Source organism: Ceratotherium simum, chromosome 15 (genome assembly GCF_057802395.1).
Source record: "Ceratotherium simum simum isolate JZ-2026a chromosome 15, ASM5780239v1, whole genome shotgun sequence".
Classification (NCBI taxonomy): Eukaryota; Metazoa; Chordata; class Mammalia; order Perissodactyla; family Rhinocerotidae; genus Ceratotherium; species Ceratotherium simum.
Genome location: NC_141914.1, coordinates 29,741,490 through 29,761,036, shown reverse-complemented (window position 1 = coordinate 29,761,036; position 19,547 = coordinate 29,741,490). Strand labels below are relative to the sequence as shown.

Here is a 19,547-nt window from a genome sequence, read left to right as displayed (position 1 = left end):
GGGAATGAGAGGATGGGGGCTGATGGCTAAAGGGTACTGGGTTTCTTTTTGGGGTGATAAAAATGTAAAATTCATTGTGGTGATGGTTGCACAACTCTGTGAATCTACTAAAAACCACTGAATCATATGCTTTAAATGGGTGAATTTGTATGGTATGTGAATTATTTCAATAAAACTGTTACACAAATAATCAAAAGCATGAAAGCATTATATATGATTGGACTCTTCCTAAAAAGTCTCATATTTTGTCCATTACACTATCATTAAAGCAAAACTTATTCTAAATACACGCTTCATCCATTCAGTATGGAAGTTCTTGCCACATGCCTGTGCCTATTCTTCAGTAAATGGATCCAAGCGTGTTTTCCCATGCCAATGCTTGTCTCTCTTCTATCAAGAGCTTTTCAGACTATCTCACTTCTGTCAGATAATAGAGAATGACTAGAAGCAGGATGTTACAGATGGAGGAGCACAATTTCAGAACATCTTCAGCTATGCCCCCTCTAAGTCTACCTTAGCCGTGATCTGGAATTACCTTTCACCTGATATTTCAGTGAAGAATTAGAACACATCTCATTCCCCACCTGTATAAACCCTTCCTTGGCTTCCCACTCCTTTTGAGAAAACATCAGAATCCCTCACCGGCTCGAGGCCCTGTGAGATCTGGCTCTTGCTAACTGCCATCTTGCAGTGCTCCTTCCTGCTTGAGGGCCCTCCTCACACTGTTGTCATTTTCTGGACTGCCCTCCCTGCCACACTGCAGGTGGTCAATCAATATTTGTTAAATGAACAAATATAACTTTTTTATTCCCCAGATACAACACATTTTCAAATATATCTCAAATATATTATGGTCAGTTAAAGGCAAGGCTTCTTAACTGTGAATTCATGCACAAACTTTGGAGGTCTATGAATGATATATTTTGCAAAATTGTGTACGTGGGAATATGCATTTATCCGGAGAAAGCATCCATAACTTTTGTTAGATTTCCAAAAACATCTATGATACAAAACAAGGTAAGGATCTGAGTTAAGGGAATAATGAGGCTCAGAGAAAAAGGGAGACAAAAGTAGAGAAGTGAGAGGCTGAAACAGCCATAGTGTATTACACAGAATGTGACTGGAAACGGTAAACCGCCCTCGCCTTACTCTGGATGGTTAAGTCCTAAGGACATCAGGGATCCCTATGCCTAAAACAGAAACTAGCTGCTTAACTGCCTCTTCTCACTCCCTGTGGGTTAGCTCTACAAGAACACATGCTTCCCTCACATGTACCAGCCCCCCATTCCAAGATCTGACATGCCTTCTGCCCTAGCAGGGGTGTGCTGGGTATGTGTGTGAGGGTGAGAGTCACTAATCTAAATAATGTACTCAAAAGAACCCATCTAAAATCCCAGTGATGTTTTAGCAAATTAACATTGTTTAAAGAATGTGGACTACCCAAATGGCAGTGTAGCTACATACACAAACCAATAACACGTCTGTCAATGGCAATTTAATTTTAATGTTTTTTCAAAAAATCCCCAACATACCAATCAGTATGCATTTGTGTATATGTTTACACCAACAAATACACATCATTCATTCCCTCGTCTTTTCTGGGGCTCCCAGATGACGACGTCAGTCAGAGTTGGTGCTCTGAGGAGCCTGACTTGATCCTGACTGCTGGGTGTGGCTGTGCGCCCAAGGGCAGGGTCCACTCTACAGCACCACAGGCAACGGGCAGCTCCTGTTCTTGTCCAGATGCACAACGCAGAGGCCATTTCTGCTGCAGCCCAAGTTCACGTATCCAGGTGCTTGTAGAGTCTACGACTTTTCTCCTTTTTATTTCTGTTACCATGTTTTTTCCAGGGCTTCCCAGCCCCGCTCTCAGAGCTCACAGTAGGGGCAGTGACCAGGCCACTCCCCGGCTTGTAGCCCATCACAGCCTGGACTCCTTTGGTCAAAGCCCTCACATTTTCCTAGGAAATAAGCGAAAATATTATTTGAGATGTCAGCAGTCTCCTTTGGAGAATATGCACAGTATTATTTACGGAGAACTCCGAGACAGCAGATTTCCATCCTCCACTGGTCCTCTCTCTCCCCATTCCTCAAATGATGTTTCTCAGCGTGCTGTCTTCAGTTCATTCTTTTTCCTCAACTTTGTTTAGTCCCATAGCTTCACATACCATCTATAACCAGACTCATAATACCAGCTATTTTCTGGAAATCTCTATCTTGATATCAAAATTCAACTTGCCTCAACCCAAATTTAGTTAGAAACTGACTCTCCATTCTTTATTTCAGCTAGTGGTATAAGAATTCACCCCAGCCACCAAGACAGCACATTCTCTTTGTCTTCTGCATCTGTCACATAAAGTCAGCCACTTAGTTCTGTTGACTCCAGTCCCTAGAACTTTGCTCATCTATCCCCTCCTCTCCATCCCCACTGCTTTAACCCAGGCATTCATTAGCTTTCACTGGACCCCGCAAGACTCTTCTAACCCAGCGTCCACACTTCTACAAGAGTTCTCTAATCATGTATCTCTCTATTCGTGTCCTCATAAATCTCTCATGGCTCCCTGAGGCCTGGGGAATCAAGTTCATATTCCCTCACATGGGACACCAGGCCACCTACAACACATGGGCTCTTTACTGATAAACCCACACTCCCATATCTTCATGCCTTCGCTCATGCTACTCCTTCTGCCTGGAAATCTGGCCCTCACCACTCCTTCCAACGGGCACATTTTTCTTTGTCCCTCAAAGTCCAGCTTAAGCACCACTACATCTCTGTAGCTTTCACTGACCCACTCTGCTTCCAGCCCCAAGATGGCCTGCTCCCCAATCAGGGTTCACAAAGTTCTTGACTCACACCTCTGTCCCAGACCTAATGCGTCATGTTAGTTGTTAACCCGCCCATCTCCCCTTTGCTAGAATGTGATCCCCCTGAAAGCAATAATCATGTCTTACTCACTTTGGTATCTATCCCAGGCCCCAGTGTAGTAGTTGGGACATAGTAAGTGCTCAAAAAGAGTTGTGGGAAACTTGTGATCTTATTTAAGTAAAAGAAAATGAAACAAAAAAACTAAACAAATTTTAAGTTAACTTAGTACAAAAAATTTAATCCAATGTGATTTCCAAGTATAAAGCAATATATCTCATGATCTTATCATAATAAAATATTACTCTAGAGGCTAAGGCTTAGATATATGCTTTATTATATTGTAATTAATTCTAAGTTTTCACCTTTCCTGTACATGACCTTTAGAAATATTTTGTAAACACTTAAAAATTCAACTTAAATGTCCTGTATGACAGTAGCAGGCCCAAGAAAGAGCCTGTAATCTTTCTGTGTATCGGTAAATTTTCTTCTAAATACTGGCAGATTTGGAAATAATTCAAACTAGGAGCCACAACAATCTAAGTTCCATCCCAGCTTTGTCATTTCAAACAAGTGTCCTTGGTTAAGTCACTTAGCCTCCTTGAGCCTCAATGTCCTCAGTGGTAAAATGGGGATAGTAATATCAGCTTGGCCTGCCTCACCACAGGCTCACTGGGAGAGACACAAATAAAGCACCATATAAACACAGAAAGAATCATTTTCTGAATACAGCTGACTTTTTTTTGACTATGTAGTCACTTAAAAGCATTAAAAAAATATATTAGGTACAATTATATGATTTAACTGTTCTGCACATAAATTTGTTCTTTAAAATGCGGCATACAAACTTAGTTGTGATATAAACAACTAAAGTTATTAAAACATGTTGGCTCAGAGAAAAGACAACCTACTAAATGGGAGAAAATATTTGCAAATCATAAATATGATAAATGCTTGTATCCAGACTATATAAAGAACTCTTACAACAACAACACTGATTCCTCCAAAGAAGTTATACATGTGCCAATGAGCACATGAAAAAGATGTGTAACATCATTAATCATTAGAGAAATACAAATCAAAATCATGAGATACCACTTCACACACACTCCTAGGATGCCTAAAATAAATATTGGCAAGGATGTGGAGAAATTAAAACCCTTATACATTGCTGGTGGGAATGTAAAGTGATGCAGCCACTTTGGCAAGTTTGGCAACACCTCAAATGTTAAACATGGAGCTCCCATATGACCCAGCAATCTCACTCCTAAGTATATATCCAAAAGAACTGAAAACATATGTCCATACAAAAACTTGCACATGAATGTTCATAGCAACATTCTTCATAATAGACAAAAAGTAGAAACAACATAAATGTCCATCAACTGATAAATGGATAAACAAAATGTGGTACATCTGTTCAATGGAATATTATTAGGCAATAAAAAGGAATAAAGTATGGACACATGGATGAACCTTAAAGTCATTATGCTAAGTAAGAAGCCAGTCACAGAAGACCACATACTGTATGATTCCATTTATATGAAATGTCCAGAACAGGCAAATCTCCATATAAAGTATATTAGCCATTGGCAGGGGCTGGGGGTAGAGGGGAATGGGGAGTGAATGCTAATGGGTACAGGGTTTCTTTTTGGAGCGAATAAAAACGTTCTAAAATTAGATATTGGTGATGGTTGCACAACTCTGTAAATAGGTTGCACAATTCTGTAAATATACTATAAACCCCTGAATTGTATATTTTAAAAAGGTGAATTTTATGGTATGTGAATGGTATTTCAATAAAGCTATTATACAAAATGTGCTGGATCAGAAGTTAAAGAAAAACCTTAAAACTTACTTGATGGAAAAATGTTTTGTCAACTACATTTTCAATCTGTTTTGCCTGTTTATTTCCACCTGGCTGCATTTTGATTTCACCACCATTCGTTTTGTTCTCTAGGAGTCGCTGGTGCTGATGCTGAAAGGTCACGGGATCTATTCCAGGAGGAGGATGACAGTACAGAAGTTTACCCTGCAAAGACAACACAAATGATAACAGTGCCTCACATGTGCCATCTGTGTAAAAGTCCTCAGAGGAGACATCTCCAACCGGGCCCGCTCTGATGGAGCTTGCTGCTTTTTCATTAAGCTAGCTGAGCTGAGTTTTGGTCAACTGCAACTGCAGAGTCATAACTAATACACTGATGATCCTTACTGTTCTGGAGGCCTCACTCTTCCCACAGCCCCAGACTAGCAGGAAATCTTTCTTCTCTGTGCTCATTACCTTGTTCGCATCTCTACTAGAGTATTCTCCAGTACACTTATACGTTTATACTTAAGATGAGTATTTCCAAAACAAAAACCAGGACAAAATGGACAGTATGGCTGTCCTCACGGGGACGCTGGGCAAGCTGCAGCTGTTCACCGGGTGCAAACCCTGCTCTTGCTACCATCAACACTACAAACTGTGGCTGGCTTTAACTCATCTCCCCGTCCTCCAGTTTTATAAATGGCAAATGAATGAATAATTTATCCATACAAATGTTCTGTTAACCACTTTCTTCCTGAATTGAAGGCAAGAGAATATGGCTGCTCTCTGTTATTTCTATGCTCCAAGAGCTCTGCTGACGTGCTATTGAGATAAGGAGAGAATAAAGCCAAACCCTCAAAACCAGTTATTATTAAGGCCCTGTACTGCCTATTTGTGGAAAGAATTAAGCTTAATACTTAAAAATTATTGGTGACTAATTACATGCCAGGCACTGAGTGTAGTGGTGTGTGTGTACACACGTCTCCACACACATACATTGTTCTCATTTATTTCTCATAATAATTTCATAAGATAGGTATTATTAATTCCTATTTTATTGATGAGGAAGACCCAAAACTTACCACATCCTCATTTGTAATAGGAGAATAATAACCTCACACACTTGTTTATTTTTAATGAGATAATACATGTAAAACATTTAGAACTAGCCCTAGCAGAGTCAGCTTTGAAAAAATGTTAGCTATTATTAGTATTGTTACTAGATAAGTGTAGGGAGACAGGCATATACACAGCTACACTATTGGGAAGATGGTGATACGGTTGCAACAGAAACAAGCAAAGGGCTGTAGGAGATGGAAAAACCAGAGGCATGAATTTATCACTTTCACTAATGTTCAGAGATCTTCATCTCCCATGTTATGTCGTCAGTCACATCTATGGTTCATATGATGCTGGCTCCCCTGGATCAAGAATGTAACTCCAGTTATATCACAATCCCAATGAGAAAATATCTCCTTTATGACTTAACAGGTTGCCATTATCTAAGAACATACTGTGGAGAAAGAAGACCTACTTATTTAAGAGCAACAAGAAGCAAGGTTCACTCACATTGACATAATCCTTCAGGATGTAGCGTGCAGATCGAGGTTGGTCTGGCTGCCCATGGGCCGTCATGAATCCTCGCATATCTGTGAAGAGAAACGAAATTTGCAAAACCTAAGATGGAAGACAGAACACCATGACAAAGACAACTGAGGTGATGGAAATCAAGCCTTTTCTGCTACTATCCAAACTATGCATCCTTACTCTATATCTTTAAAAAAATTAACTAACAATGTAGAAAATATTTTGGTTAGCATTATAAAAACATTTGATATTCTAGGAAAATAGACTATATTGTTATATCTGATACCCTAACAACCACCTAGTGCCACGTTATGACAGACACATTCAATTTCTCTCTACTCCAGTTATTTCTTCCATCATTAAACATTTACATAAGGAGGCTACTTGTAGAAAGCTATACTGTCAATATTATCAGAAAAACCAAAAGCAACAGGGCAATTTTTCTTATTTAATGATATATCTGCACTTTTTTCAGTTTCCCAAACATACAACAAAGATCCCTTTACTAACTCAATTAGAAGGGAGTAGCAGAGCAGAGAGGTTAAGAATATGGGCTTTGGCAGACAGGTTGGGTTCAAAATTCAGCTCCCTCACACACGAGCTGTGAGTTGGCTCTTTCAGTTTAGAAGAAAATAGTTAGAACCCTAGCTCACACCATACACAAAAATACATTTAACCAGATTAAAAATCTAAAGTTTAAAAAAATAAAAGATATTACAGGAAAACAGTTTTATCCTTTTGGGATAGGAAAGGCCTTCCCAAGTAAAACACAAAACCCAATCAAGCCAAAAATGAAAAAAATAGTCTATTAAAATTGTTAACTTCTATAGCACTTAAGAAACCATAAACAAAGCCTGGTAAAAACACTCAGCACATGTAACAAAGAACTCCTAAAAATCGTTAAGACAAAAACAAACTATGAATAGAAAAAAGGTGATTCCCAGAAGAAATATAAACGGCTAACAAACAGGGACAGATGCTCAATTTCACTGGTATTTAAAGAAATATAAATTAAAACAAGAATTATCTAGCAATGTTGTTTAAAATGAACTGCCAGTGACTATTCTTTATGGACCTGCAGATGGTGATCTCAGAAACTGTACATGTGCGGTCATCCGTCTTTACAAACTGGCTTTTTCCTTACTCTGATTTTATCAGATAGAACTAGATGAAAAACCTTAAGAGACCTGCATTATTTTTAGTTTTATCTGGAAGTCAAATCAAATGGAAAGTTTGGTAGAAGTCCACCTTTCCCCATCTTTCAGGCCAGCACACTGGAGATAAGCCTGCATCAGGAAATCTGGGTTCTCATCCAGGCTCTGCCACTGACCAGACACCACCTTGCGGAGGGCATTTCACGCTCTCAGGTTACTTGTCTTCAAAAAAGGGGGATGAGAAGTTGGGTGATCTTTACAGTCTCTTCTAGTTCTATGATTTTGTCAATATACCAGTCTTAGCACAAGTGCTTAGTATTTATTCTCTTTAAAGTCCCTCAACTAAGTTCAAGTCTGATTTAAATGTGGTTCATATCAAATCACCTTTCTCTGCCAGTAAATACTCAAATACCTTGAACTCCTTCCCAGCTCGTGACAATTCCTTTAAAGGTAAGCCACACATGCTTGGAAATGTTTCTATCATTGCTATTCTTTAGGCAGACACAGGTTCCTCCAGACCACCCTTAAAGCTTGTATTTACAGTAAATAAATCACAATCAATTGGAGAAAAGACAGGGAGAGATAAGCCCCAGTGGAACTGGGCTAAAACAAGGAGATGGGAGAGCGTGGACTCATTTTAATGTCAAACAGGGTTTACAAGGGACCGATGGAAGGGGAAGGAGGACGTTTTGTGTCCCTATCCTGACCAAGCTCCGCTCTGTCCCCATCTGAGGCTTTCCTTCCTGAGGCTGTCCTCACAGCTCTCTTATTCCACTCTGATAAGCACATTTGTTTTCTTCCTAACGTCCCTTTTCTTTCCTGTTTGGGAGACGACTCCAGAAAAAGCCGACACAGTCTCAGATCAGAACCTGTGTGTCTACACTTGAGTACCATCAAAGCGGTGGACATCCTGAGGGCTTTTTCTTAGAAGCATGTGATAGCTGTAACAGGCCCTGCGCTCGCTCTCCATGGGAGCTTTCAACACTGACCACATCTAGGCCTCCTACAGGGAAGGAGAGCATGGGAAGATGTGCTTCCTCAGGGATTGATTTCTACATTGAAGGTTAGGAAAGGGCAGACCTGGGAAAGAGGCAGAAGATACAAAGCATCTCCTTCTCTAACTCTAAAAAGCAATTAACACACTGAAGTGAAATACCACTCAGGTGGCAGTTAGCTCTCTGTCCCTTACTGCTGGACCCTGAAACCATCACCAAATCAGCTACCTGGAGGCCACATCATAGGCAAGGCCAACAGAGACCACAAAAACATCGACCCTCAAAGACAACATGACAAATGCTAACAAAAAATTCTGAATTTGTATCTTTGCAGAGGAGTAGTTTTCTCATTAACCGTATTGTTATCCTTTGTTCATTTTAAAAAATAAATTACAACTCACATCCATAAGCTGTCAACAGTTCTTCTGATGTTGGAGGTCGATGGGGATCTTCATCCTCTCTAGGCTTTATGATATTAATGCCATAGGTAGCTTCTAAAACATATCTCGGAATATTCTGGCAAACATACACTTGTCAAGGAATACATTCCCTTGAACTGACCCCCTTCTCCCTCCCCACGGCACCTGACACATGCTTCTAAGAACATAGTACCTCAGCACTTCTATGACAAAAAGCTTTCCACCTCTTCAAAAGAGAAGTACGGTTACTCATTAATTACAAAGATTGTTTTTTTCTCTTTTAAACAATGCAACACCAATGATCACTTCCAATTGAATCCTTTTAAAATAACTATTAAAATATTATCTCTGAAGTACGCCTTAAAGATGACACACTTTTACCCTGTAAAGCAAGACTCTAAATAAACTATACTTTGTGAAATGAGCCTAATTCAGAGATAAAGCACAAAGAGTCTTTGTTCCTAATCCTTACAACTATGCAAGGAGAGGTTGTTTTTTCCTCCCTTTCTAATTACTCACAGACTTTCCTTAAGCCACTACCACATTCTATCCGGTACCATGGTTATTCGTGTACACGCTCCATATCCCCCACAGACTGAATCCTGAAAAGGCAGGATCCACATCTGATTCATGCCTGTGTCCTCCACAGAACCCAACCTAATCTGGCTTGTAAATGCTCAATATATGTCTCATTACTGATTCACAGAGAAACTTAAAATATACAGAAAAGCATAAATAACATAACACCTGTGTTTCCAACTACCAAGAATTAATAACATTTCACCTTTTTTTGTGTGTGAGGAAGATCAGCCCTGAGCTAACATCTGATGCCAATCCTCCTCTTCGTGCTGAGAAAGACTGGCCCTGAGCTAACATCCATGCCCATCTTCCTCTACTTTATATGGGATGCCGCCACAGCATGGCTTGACAAGCAGTGTGTCGGTGCGCACCCGGGATCCGAACTGGCGAACCCCGGGCCGCTGCAGCGGAGCGCACTCACTTAACTGCTTGTGCCACTGGGCTGGCCCCCAACATTTCACCTTTTAAAAATTATATTAAAAAACTTAAAGCTTTCAAACATTATACCAGCCCCCCAACCCAGAGGTAAGGACAGTTTGTGGCACATCTTTCAGTTCACTTTTCATACTTTTATTATATATATCTATTAATACAAAGCATTGTTTTGTGAGATGAAAATTTTTACAAAAATGGCATCATACTGTATATACAATGTTTTGAGATTTACTCAGGTTGCTGTAGGTAGATTTAGTGTATTCTTTTTAACAACTATATATAGTATGCTATTTAGGGATATATCATATTTTATTTATCCTGGTAAATGAATTCTTACTCCTTATTTCTTCTGGAAAGAGAAAACAAATTGGGGTAAACAAAAAGCTGTGGCTGTCAAGTGTAGTCATCACGGATCTAGTCCAGAACTGTGCAGGGCCTGGAAATTCTACCTATTCATTAACTCAGGAGGGAGTGTGCCAGTCTCATGGAGTCTCCTGTCTTCTGCTAGCATCCACGCAGCAGGAACAGAGTAACTTGTCAGCTTGTAAGTAGGCTGTAATCTCAGACGCTGCAGGTCTTAACAGATCTATCTGTGAGCACTTTTTTCATGTGGGACAGCATTCTAGATGCTTCACGTAAGTTAACTCACTATGCTGCTGAGAGGCAGCCGAGTTCTCAATCTGCTACTTACTGTGAGATCTTAGGCAAACTGGTTAACTTCTCTGTGCATCAGTTTCCTTAAGTTTGAGGAAATGAGAACAAGAGCACTACCCATCTCAAGGGTCACTTTAAGAAATAAATGAGCTATTACTTGGTAAGTGTTTTGTAAAGCAAATAGCAATCATGCAATAAACGTTAGCTATAATGATTAAATTCTCCCAATCACCTGTGAGGTAGCTAGTATTACCCTCATTTTATAGAAAAGGAAAAGTCTCTGGAAGGTCAAAGCAAGTTTACCAAGGTCACTCACATACTCAAATGGCAGTGTCAGGATTCAAACAGGTTTGCAACTGGGGGCTGAGGTCCAAAGCCTAGGTTTTTCCACTTATTCCAGGCCACTCTGCTGCAATCAGGACAGGAGGTCTAATTCTGAAGTCCCAATTCCACTTCACTGTATAAACATGGGCAGATCACTAGTAAGAATTTTAGATTTTCCATTCTCAAGATATCAGACCTGAATATATCAAATGCAAGGCAATGTCCAAAACAAACATGAAGCCCTAATACACACATAACCAGAGTCTTTGCAAAGCAGAAAGGATATCAGTGACACAGGTGGGATGTGATCTCTCATCTGGTCAATTGGGAGGATTCCATTGCAAGTCATCTCTGCCTTGGTAGAGACAAAGGACGGCATCACCAGACCTGGGCAGTCACATAAGCAGAGGCCAGGTTCCACATAGAGAGTCTGAAAGTCAAGAAAGAGGTTATTGCTGGTCATACAGCAGAGGAAGGGAAAGAGGAGCAGCACATGAGTGGCAAAGAATTTCAGAAAATACCCAGAAGAGGAACTGGCTGAGAAGGAAATACAGAGGCCAATGCTGTAGAAATACCTGAAAATGCTTGGTGTGACCAGGAGTAGCAGACACGGACACTTTCTTGTTGCCCATGATGGTGTTGATAGTTGAACTCTTACCAACATTTGGGTAGCCCACCTAGAACAGTCAACAGTACATCTCTCAAAGATCCAAAGATGTTACATACATAGTGGCAACACCAGCATCAGTGTCTGGTTGCTTCAGAAGATTATTTGAAATAGACGCTGTTTGTTGTCAGACACTTTTCCCCCAGTGGTGTGAGTGTATTTATTCAGACTTGTCTCCAGTGATGAACAGCAAAGCGAAGTACATTTTATTTTTACAGGTTTTGCTGTAACAGCAGATACTACAGGAAACCTCAGTCCCTTGTTCCCAGCTCTCCCCTCACTGCCCCATCCATACGCATTTCACTGTTTCCATTGCATCTTCCACACTGTGGGTGAAGCCAAGCATCAGACAGATATCTTAATCATCACAACATACAATTATTTATTATTTTTAACTTTTAATAACTTATTAGCAAGTTTCTGTCTTGCTGGCTAAAAACTGTAAATGGCACAATGACTTAATGTGGGTTAATAAGCTATAAAACTCAATTACTCTTGGGTTCAGGGTGAGACAATATCCAGTCTTTCCCCTCTGCTTCTCCCCCAACACTATCAATAAATCTGAAATTTCATGTGGCCTCAGATCAAGCGGGATCATATGAGGGAACAAACTTTTTGCTTAAATCATGCCTCCCTGTTCCATGCTTTTTCTCAGGCTTTGCCCAGTGCCTCCAAATCCAATTCCCATTCTTACATGGTTCCAAGAATCCTCCATCAACGTGACTGGAAGATTATAAACACCATCCGTTGAATATAAAATCCCAAACTTTCCACCTATTACACAACTCATCATGGACACACTTCCACCATTCCAGCTTTAACTCTCACCATTCTTCAAACTTCAGCCACACTCAATCACTTGTTATTCCGTGAACACACTTTTCCATTCCTGGGGCTTTGCTTAAACATTTACCTTTTGTCTGTCTGGAATGCCCTTTCATTGTCACTTGCCAAAACCTCACAGTATACTTTAAGGTGCAACCTCTTACATAAAGATTTCAGATAACTGCTCATTAATTTCCATATTCTGCTACTGTTTTGTGTTTATATCTTGATTACATGGTATATTATTATTTAAATATTATTTGTTGGGAGGAGGGGACTTCCGTTACTGTCATCTCCCCCCTCCCCAATCAAGTTCCCTCATTATATACTCCTGTAGAGTGTGGAACTTTCCCTCTTTAACATCCATCACACTTGGAATTACAGGCTCTCTGAGGGTGGGGACTGTGTCTGTCTTGTCTACCGATACAGTGCTAGGGCCCAGCAGTAGGCCTGGCATGTCGCAGGGGATCAATAAATGTTTGTCGAACGAATAAACAAACCTATTCTCAGGATGTCTAGAGTAAGAAATTCTGAAAGTGAGAGAGGCTGCTTAGCATTTCCATAAATGTGAAATGTGAAAAACAAACTAACTTGTAGGGAAGCTGGGCTTTCTGGCACACGCAGAAAATGAATTTTTAGCAATATAGAGAAATGAACGCCTAAAGCTGAGAGAAATTAAGTAACTTTCCCCCGGTTCATACCAAGTAAGTTAGCTCCACTGCAGAAGTGGGAGTTACACGGATGTCTGCCTGGCTTCAGGGACACCTCTTTTAACCAGTCACTAAAATAAAATGTCGAGCTACTAGTCATTGTAAGTAGGCTTTTTTCTGGTAGGAGGAAACGGGCTCAAAGTAATTAGGATTAACTATACTTGGCATGTAATTTAGGCACTGGAAGACTTTAAACCTGCCATGATCTACTTTCCTCCATTCTGTTTTGTTCTCCTAGACAGAAGATCTTTAAAATAAATACCTTCTTAGTGGAAAATTTTAAAAATAAATAACATCTTCTCTAACATCTTACAATTCTTTAGCTAAAGATGGGGCCGTCTAGAGCCATGCTGTATCCCTTTGGGGTTTGGGCACCTTTCACAGCTACCTTTGGAATTAGGGTATATGGAATTAGAGATGTGATCTCCTTTCTCCTATTTGTAGTATTTATGCAACTAAAGAATTTGTCACACTTTGGCCACAAGATGTTGGGGCAAATATGCACCTGGAACATTTACCTATGAGTTGGCAAGGATCACAGGATGCCAAAAGCCTACAGAGGGTAAGAACAGTGGACTAGAAGTCTGAGGACAACATTAAAAGCTCTTTCCTTCTAGTATTTCTTGGTAAATCACACGATGGGTAGGGCTGAACTGGAAGGAGACTGGAGAAGATAATTATTATGAACAGGGGTGTAACTAATATAAGCCTTCACTCTTTTGAGTTGGGCTTTGCCTGCCACACTGCCAACCCCCTAGATGCCAGTGGGCAACAAGAGGACAACAGTTCACTATGATGGCAGAAGCCTGACTGGTCTCTGGGGTTCCAGTGTAGCTACCAAAGGATGGGGAATAAAGATCCTTATGTGGTAACAATTTTATGACTTATTTCATCTTACCAGTCCAACAGTAAGTTGCCCATCTTTCACCTTCTTCCCAGTGTGTAGCTCCTTAAAGATCTCCAATAATTCCTGCTTCGATACCAGGTGGCTAAAATTGCGTGTCTGCCTCTTCTGCAGGGTGCTCCTGCCCGGAGCCTCAGAATCCACAGTACGGCTTTCTTTCCAGTCCTGGCCACCAGCCTCTTCCTCAGGGGTGCTGTCCTCTTCTGAACACGTCTGCCAATCTTCCTCCTCCTCCTCCTGACAGTCCTCATACTCACTGTCGTCTTCATCACTAGTGGCTACTTCACTACGTGAGAGAGAATCTCTGCCTAGAAGATGTTCAGTCTCATCACGTGGAATTTCAGCCTCATTGCAACTGGAGTTTTCAAACTCAGTTGTGTTGGCTTCTTCAGCATCTCCATTTACTTGTTCCTGATGAAATAACATAAACCACAAAAGTTCTGAAGTGTATAACAACTGCATTTTTCACTGGTGAAAATACTCAAGAGTTGGTTATCTCAGATGAACAGAGGACAAGGAAAGTTATGAAGGAGACCAGAAAAGGAGAATCCAGGCAGAAGACAACATAAGTCTTTCAGTGCAATGACACAACCAAACTCTCAACAGTGGTGCCCTCTGGGGAGGCGAGGAGTGGTGGACCTGCACTTTATACATTTCTGTATTCTTTGAACTCGTACAAATAACACGTATTACTTTTGTAATAGATAAATCTTTCAAGAAAGCAAGGATTTAAAAAAGCCTAGGTCAAGCTCAATTCTTTGCCAGTACATTATTTTGCAGTGGGCTGTAGAATAAAACAAAGCATTTCTCACTAATAATAAAACATTTAATGTTCTCTGGGGCCGGCCCGGTGGCACAGCAGTTAAGTTCACGCGCTCTGCTTCGGCGGTCCAGGGTTCACCCGTTCGGATCCTGGGCACAGACCTACTCATTGCTTATCAGGCCATGCTGAGGCAGCATCCCACGCAGAAGAACTAGAAGGACCTACACCTAGGATATACAACTATGTACTGGGGCTTTGGGGAGAAAAAAGAAAAAGGGGAAGATTGGCAACAGATGTTAGTTCAGGGCCAATCGTCCTCAAAAAAAAAAAAAATTTAATATTCTCTTCTCTGCACAAAGCAAGGAGTATAATTTGTAATTTGAGCTTCATTTTACATTTGCATTTTTAAAGACAGCCAGTTTGCATGTTCAAGGAAAGTGCTATTCTTTCATAATTGCCTTTAATAAATCAAAAGTGCCTCGGAGCATAGCTCCCTGCATATGAAATGCAGGAGCAACAAAACTCAACTCTGCATGCGGAAATTATTCACCAATTAAAGATTTCCTGTGGAAAGAGAAATTTAAAAATCATTTACTATTCACGAGTGTGTTAATTCTTCTGAATTCCTACTGATAACATAGCAGAAATAAGGCAATTTACAGTATTACTGATTTGTATCAACAAGGTTGAATTTGTCTGGATTTAGAAGTGATGCAAACTTTGTATCGTTTTCAAATAATCTAGGGTTTATACAAGCAGCTGTCACAGAAGAGGGCATAATGAACTCAGTTAAACAGGTATCCTAAATTTTAGAAAAGTAGAGATATAAACAAAACATCAGGGAAAATAGGTATGATTTCACAACCATGCCTGGCAACTCAAAAAGAAACATGGCTTACAACAGAACCATAGAACTGGAAGCAATTTCTATGATAAATGAGCAATGAATGTAAAGAAGTCAGTGTGTCTTCACTGTGAGCTCTTCTGAATCATTTCAAAACATGAAAGAGACAGAAAACAAGAATGTGAAGTGAACGTGGATGTGTATTAGGAAAACTAAGGTAGAAGCAGTTTAGGTACAGGAAAAATGATACAGACAACAAAAGGATTTTGTAGTAGTTTTATTAAAAATAAAAAGAAAGAAGGCAAAAGTCAATCCTTTGGGGAACACAGTGCAATTTAACAGATGGCCCAGAGAAAACCGAGGTACTCAGCAAATGCCATGTTTTTTAAAATAGGAAGGGGCCAAACAACAGCAGAGGAAGACCCAAACTTCAGACAGGCAAGAAAACAGTGAAGACCAAACAACTTTTAATAAGTTCATGTTTGATCCTCAAATGACAGATGTGATTACAGAAATAATATCACAACAGTAGCTGGTAATTTTTTCTTGGGAAAGCGTGAAGAACAGTAGAGATTTCAGAAGACTTGGGAGGAATAAATGGCGCCTCACTTTTAAAAAGGAAGAAAGAATATCTTCCAAAAACCACACACTGTTAACCCACAGTCTGAAGCTAGCTGTTAAACTCTAAAAAGAAACCAGTCAGCAACAGGAGGCAACAAGGGTTTCCTGGGAACAGATCATGCAAACAAATGCCACTTTCCTTTGGAATCTACTACTTGGTTAACAGTTCAGGGAATAACACAGATGTAGAAACTAATCCTTTTTCCACTTTTGATAGGGTTATTGGGTTGGTGCACCAGGGCTAAGCAATATAGTGATATTTATTCAAAAACTTCAGCAAGACATCGACTTCCACGGAAGATTTGAAACAACAAAAATGATAAGAGGAAAAACTATAAATCCAGACTACCCCAGGACAATAAGCACTTATACCTATTGTTAAGAAGATTAAAAGAATAAAATATATAAAGTGCTTAGAATAGTGGTGCATAGCAGAGAATAAGTTTTCCATGGGTTAGTTTTTATCAACAACAGTAACAACAGAATAATTATTGTTACATCCTTGCAAATATATCTGTATTCCTCACATTAAACTGCTTGGTATAGAGTGCTTGGTAAGTCCACAGAAGGTTACAGAGCCCTACCCTCAGTCCTCATGTGTTCAGCAATGTTATCAATGACTGGAAAGAATATATAGAAGGGCAAACACACAAAATCTGCAGATGATTCAAAGCTAGAATGAAAGAAAAGCAAATTGTACATCTAAAATGAACTCTACCATGGCCCCAAATCACTAACAACATTTTAAGAGGAATAGTACTATTCTACGTTGAGGTAAAAACAAAATGAAAAACTTTTTCCACATGTAAAGATGGGATAAGATCTGCTTAGTAAGTCTTTTTTAAAAAATATTTGAGGGCTGGCCCTGTGGCTTAGCGGTTAAGTGCGCACGCTCTGCTGCTGGCGGCCCGGGTTAGGATTCCGGGCGCGCACCGACACATGGCTTCTCTGGCCATGCTGAGGCCGCGTCCCACATACAGTAACTAGAAGGATGTGCAGCTATGACATACAACTATCTACTGGGGCTTTGGGGGAAAAAATAAAATAAATAAATAAAAATAAAAAAGCATTTGAAAGATTTGGTTGTTCATAGGTTCAACAACATACATTATGTTCAAGAGCGTAATGTAGCTCCTTTGAAAGGGGATGAATTAACAAAAACAAAATTATTGAGAGTATCCTGATCACAAGAAGGGAGAGTCCCTCTGTACATGTCCTGGGCAAACCAACCCTGGAATAATGTATTCAGTTAGGTGTCACCAATTCTAAGTGTCATCCTGACACAGGCAGATAGGCACTCAGGACCACAAGCGCCTGGGGGATGGTGTCTGTGATGAATAGGAGAGCAGAGAACCTATAGTGCAGAAGGGAGAACTAAGGGACAAAGAAAGAGTCCTTAGATCAAAGGTTAGGGAGGCCAACATAGTTTCACTCAACGGAAAAACTTTCTAAATTTAGAGATAAAAAGAATGAGCCCCCTGGTCTCTGTCATTTAAAGTAGTCACAGGGAGAATATAGGACTGTGTGCCAGGAGGTGGAGGAAGGAATTACTTCAAAGAGGCAGAGCTCGCTACCTTCTAAGCCCATCGAGGGGAGGGTACTGTGTTCACAGCACCTAGTTCAGCACACTCCATAGCCAAGAGATGGCTGATGGGGATAAAAGGAAAGGAGGAGGACAGGAAAGAAGAGACTACTTTAAGTCTCTTCCAGCTCTAAGAGTCTATTACTAATTTCTTTTCGTAGTTATTATTTTAGAAAATAAACTCCAAACAGTTTCTTAAAATTTTAAAAGATATAGAAAATAACATGGTGTATCTTAATTTAGGATTACTTCATTTCTTTTGTTTTCAAAACAATGTCAAAGGAGATTCCAATCAAGTCCTGGGAAGTTACTACATCCTTCAGTTGTACCTGACTTTTCTTAAAAGCATTATAAGGTCATTATGAAACTTCCTATACAACTTCCTGCCTAAAATTTTAAAAAATTAAAAATTATAGCTCATATCAATGTGTAACACGGACCCCTGGGGATGGCAGACTATTCTACAACCTGAGAAAGTAATCTTGTGACTCATTTTTCTATAGGTCAACCTAACATAGCACTTAGGGAACAAACAGACAGACAACCTGAATTCCCACAAATCTCCAGTAAGAAACAACAAACAAAGCACACTAATCAGAAACTGAAATGCTCCTTGAAACCCAACATGGAAAAGTCCCCCAGGTTACCTTAGGGTCACCAATCAGTTGAATGGCTTCAGCCAAAGCTGACCAGAAAATAACCTTCACATCTTCTTTTTCAAAGTATGTGGCCCACGCACTCCGCTGCTCAGCAGTCAACAAGTCTGCCTTATTTATCAGAATGACGTTCTCCTTATCATCATCTATTTCTTTCACATAACATTCCTAGGCAAGACAAAGATATTTAGAAAGGCCTCTTTAAACAAGAAAATATTAGGCAAATTATACTGAAGACTCCCAGCTATCACTAAAAGTTTTTACTGCCCTCAGTTTTAAATCATTCATAATTTAAAGATTTTTAATCAAGGTACATTCTACTGACTCTTTCAGTAAGTTTTGAAGAGAGATTAGGTCACATAAACTTAGAAATACCCTTAACATAAGAAATTAAAAGGGTAAATAGAAATGCTTTCCTGTCCTGTTGAAGTATAAGTTTCTTTTTCTTTAAATAAAGTGGTTCCTCTCTTTTAATAATGCTGAATTGTTTCTTTTAAACAAAGTTAAAGAACTGCATAACTAGTCGATTTGCCAGCCAGCAGGGACTATTTGTCAGCCAAGTGATGATAGCCAATAAGTTCATCTTTTAATGTAAAAAATATTTTTGAAGTCTAAAAGAAAAATGAGATTCAGTAATTGAATTAATTTCCAAGCACAGCTCTTCATTAGAAAACACACCAGAGGTATAAAAGCTGAATTTGTAAGTCTCACCATTCAGATTCTTGTTATTCATCACTGGATTTAAAAATAATCTGTACTATTACTACTACGGTTCTCAAACAGAAACAGAAATACTTCACATGCATACTGTGTTTTATTAATTCAAAGCCTGTATTACGCTATTTCATGTAAGCCCTATACCTTAATTATTACTCCTTGTAGTGTTTTATAAACTTAGTTCACTTGTAAAATACCACAGTTGGTAATAACTAAGGTGTGAGAAGAGAGAACTTAATGGGATGGATAAGAAATGAAGTGACTAGGAATATGCTAAAGAAAGTATAATGCTATTTTGACTGATGTCTCTTAAAAAATGAGAAACACTGGCAAATGTCTATTAACAAAGTGGCTTCTAAACTAACAGCTAGAAAATTCACCTAAGTGTTTGTGTCTTCCTGCAGATGGAAACAATTGTTTTAGAAGAGAAAACACCTG

General features: G+C 39.6%; 1 protein-coding gene across 2 annotated transcripts in view; it reads right to left on the bottom strand.

Annotated features, from left to right (window-relative positions):
* Positions 1 to 1,484: 1,484 nt before the first annotated feature.
* LSG1 (large 60S subunit nuclear export GTPase 1) overlaps positions 1,485 to 19,547 on the bottom strand; it is a 29,945-nt gene continuing 11,882 nt past the window's right edge. For both annotated transcript variants that reach the window (XM_014783072.2, XM_087439833.1), the window contains exons 7-14: positions 18,384 to 18,560; positions 13,921 to 14,337; positions 11,396 to 11,497; positions 11,107 to 11,250; positions 8,811 to 8,934; positions 6,243 to 6,322; positions 4,722 to 4,895; positions 1,485 to 1,961 (exon numbers count right to left, since the gene is read on the bottom strand). In XM_014783072.2, the coding sequence (XP_014638558.1) occupies positions 1,782 to 1,961; positions 4,722 to 4,895; positions 6,243 to 6,322; positions 8,811 to 8,934; positions 11,107 to 11,250; positions 11,396 to 11,497; positions 13,921 to 14,337; positions 18,384 to 18,560 (1,398 nt within the window). In that variant the 3' untranslated portion in view covers positions 1,485 to 1,781. The remainder of the gene's footprint in view (positions 1,962 to 4,721; positions 4,896 to 6,242; positions 6,323 to 8,810; positions 8,935 to 11,106; positions 11,251 to 11,395; positions 11,498 to 13,920; positions 14,338 to 18,383; positions 18,561 to 19,547) is intronic.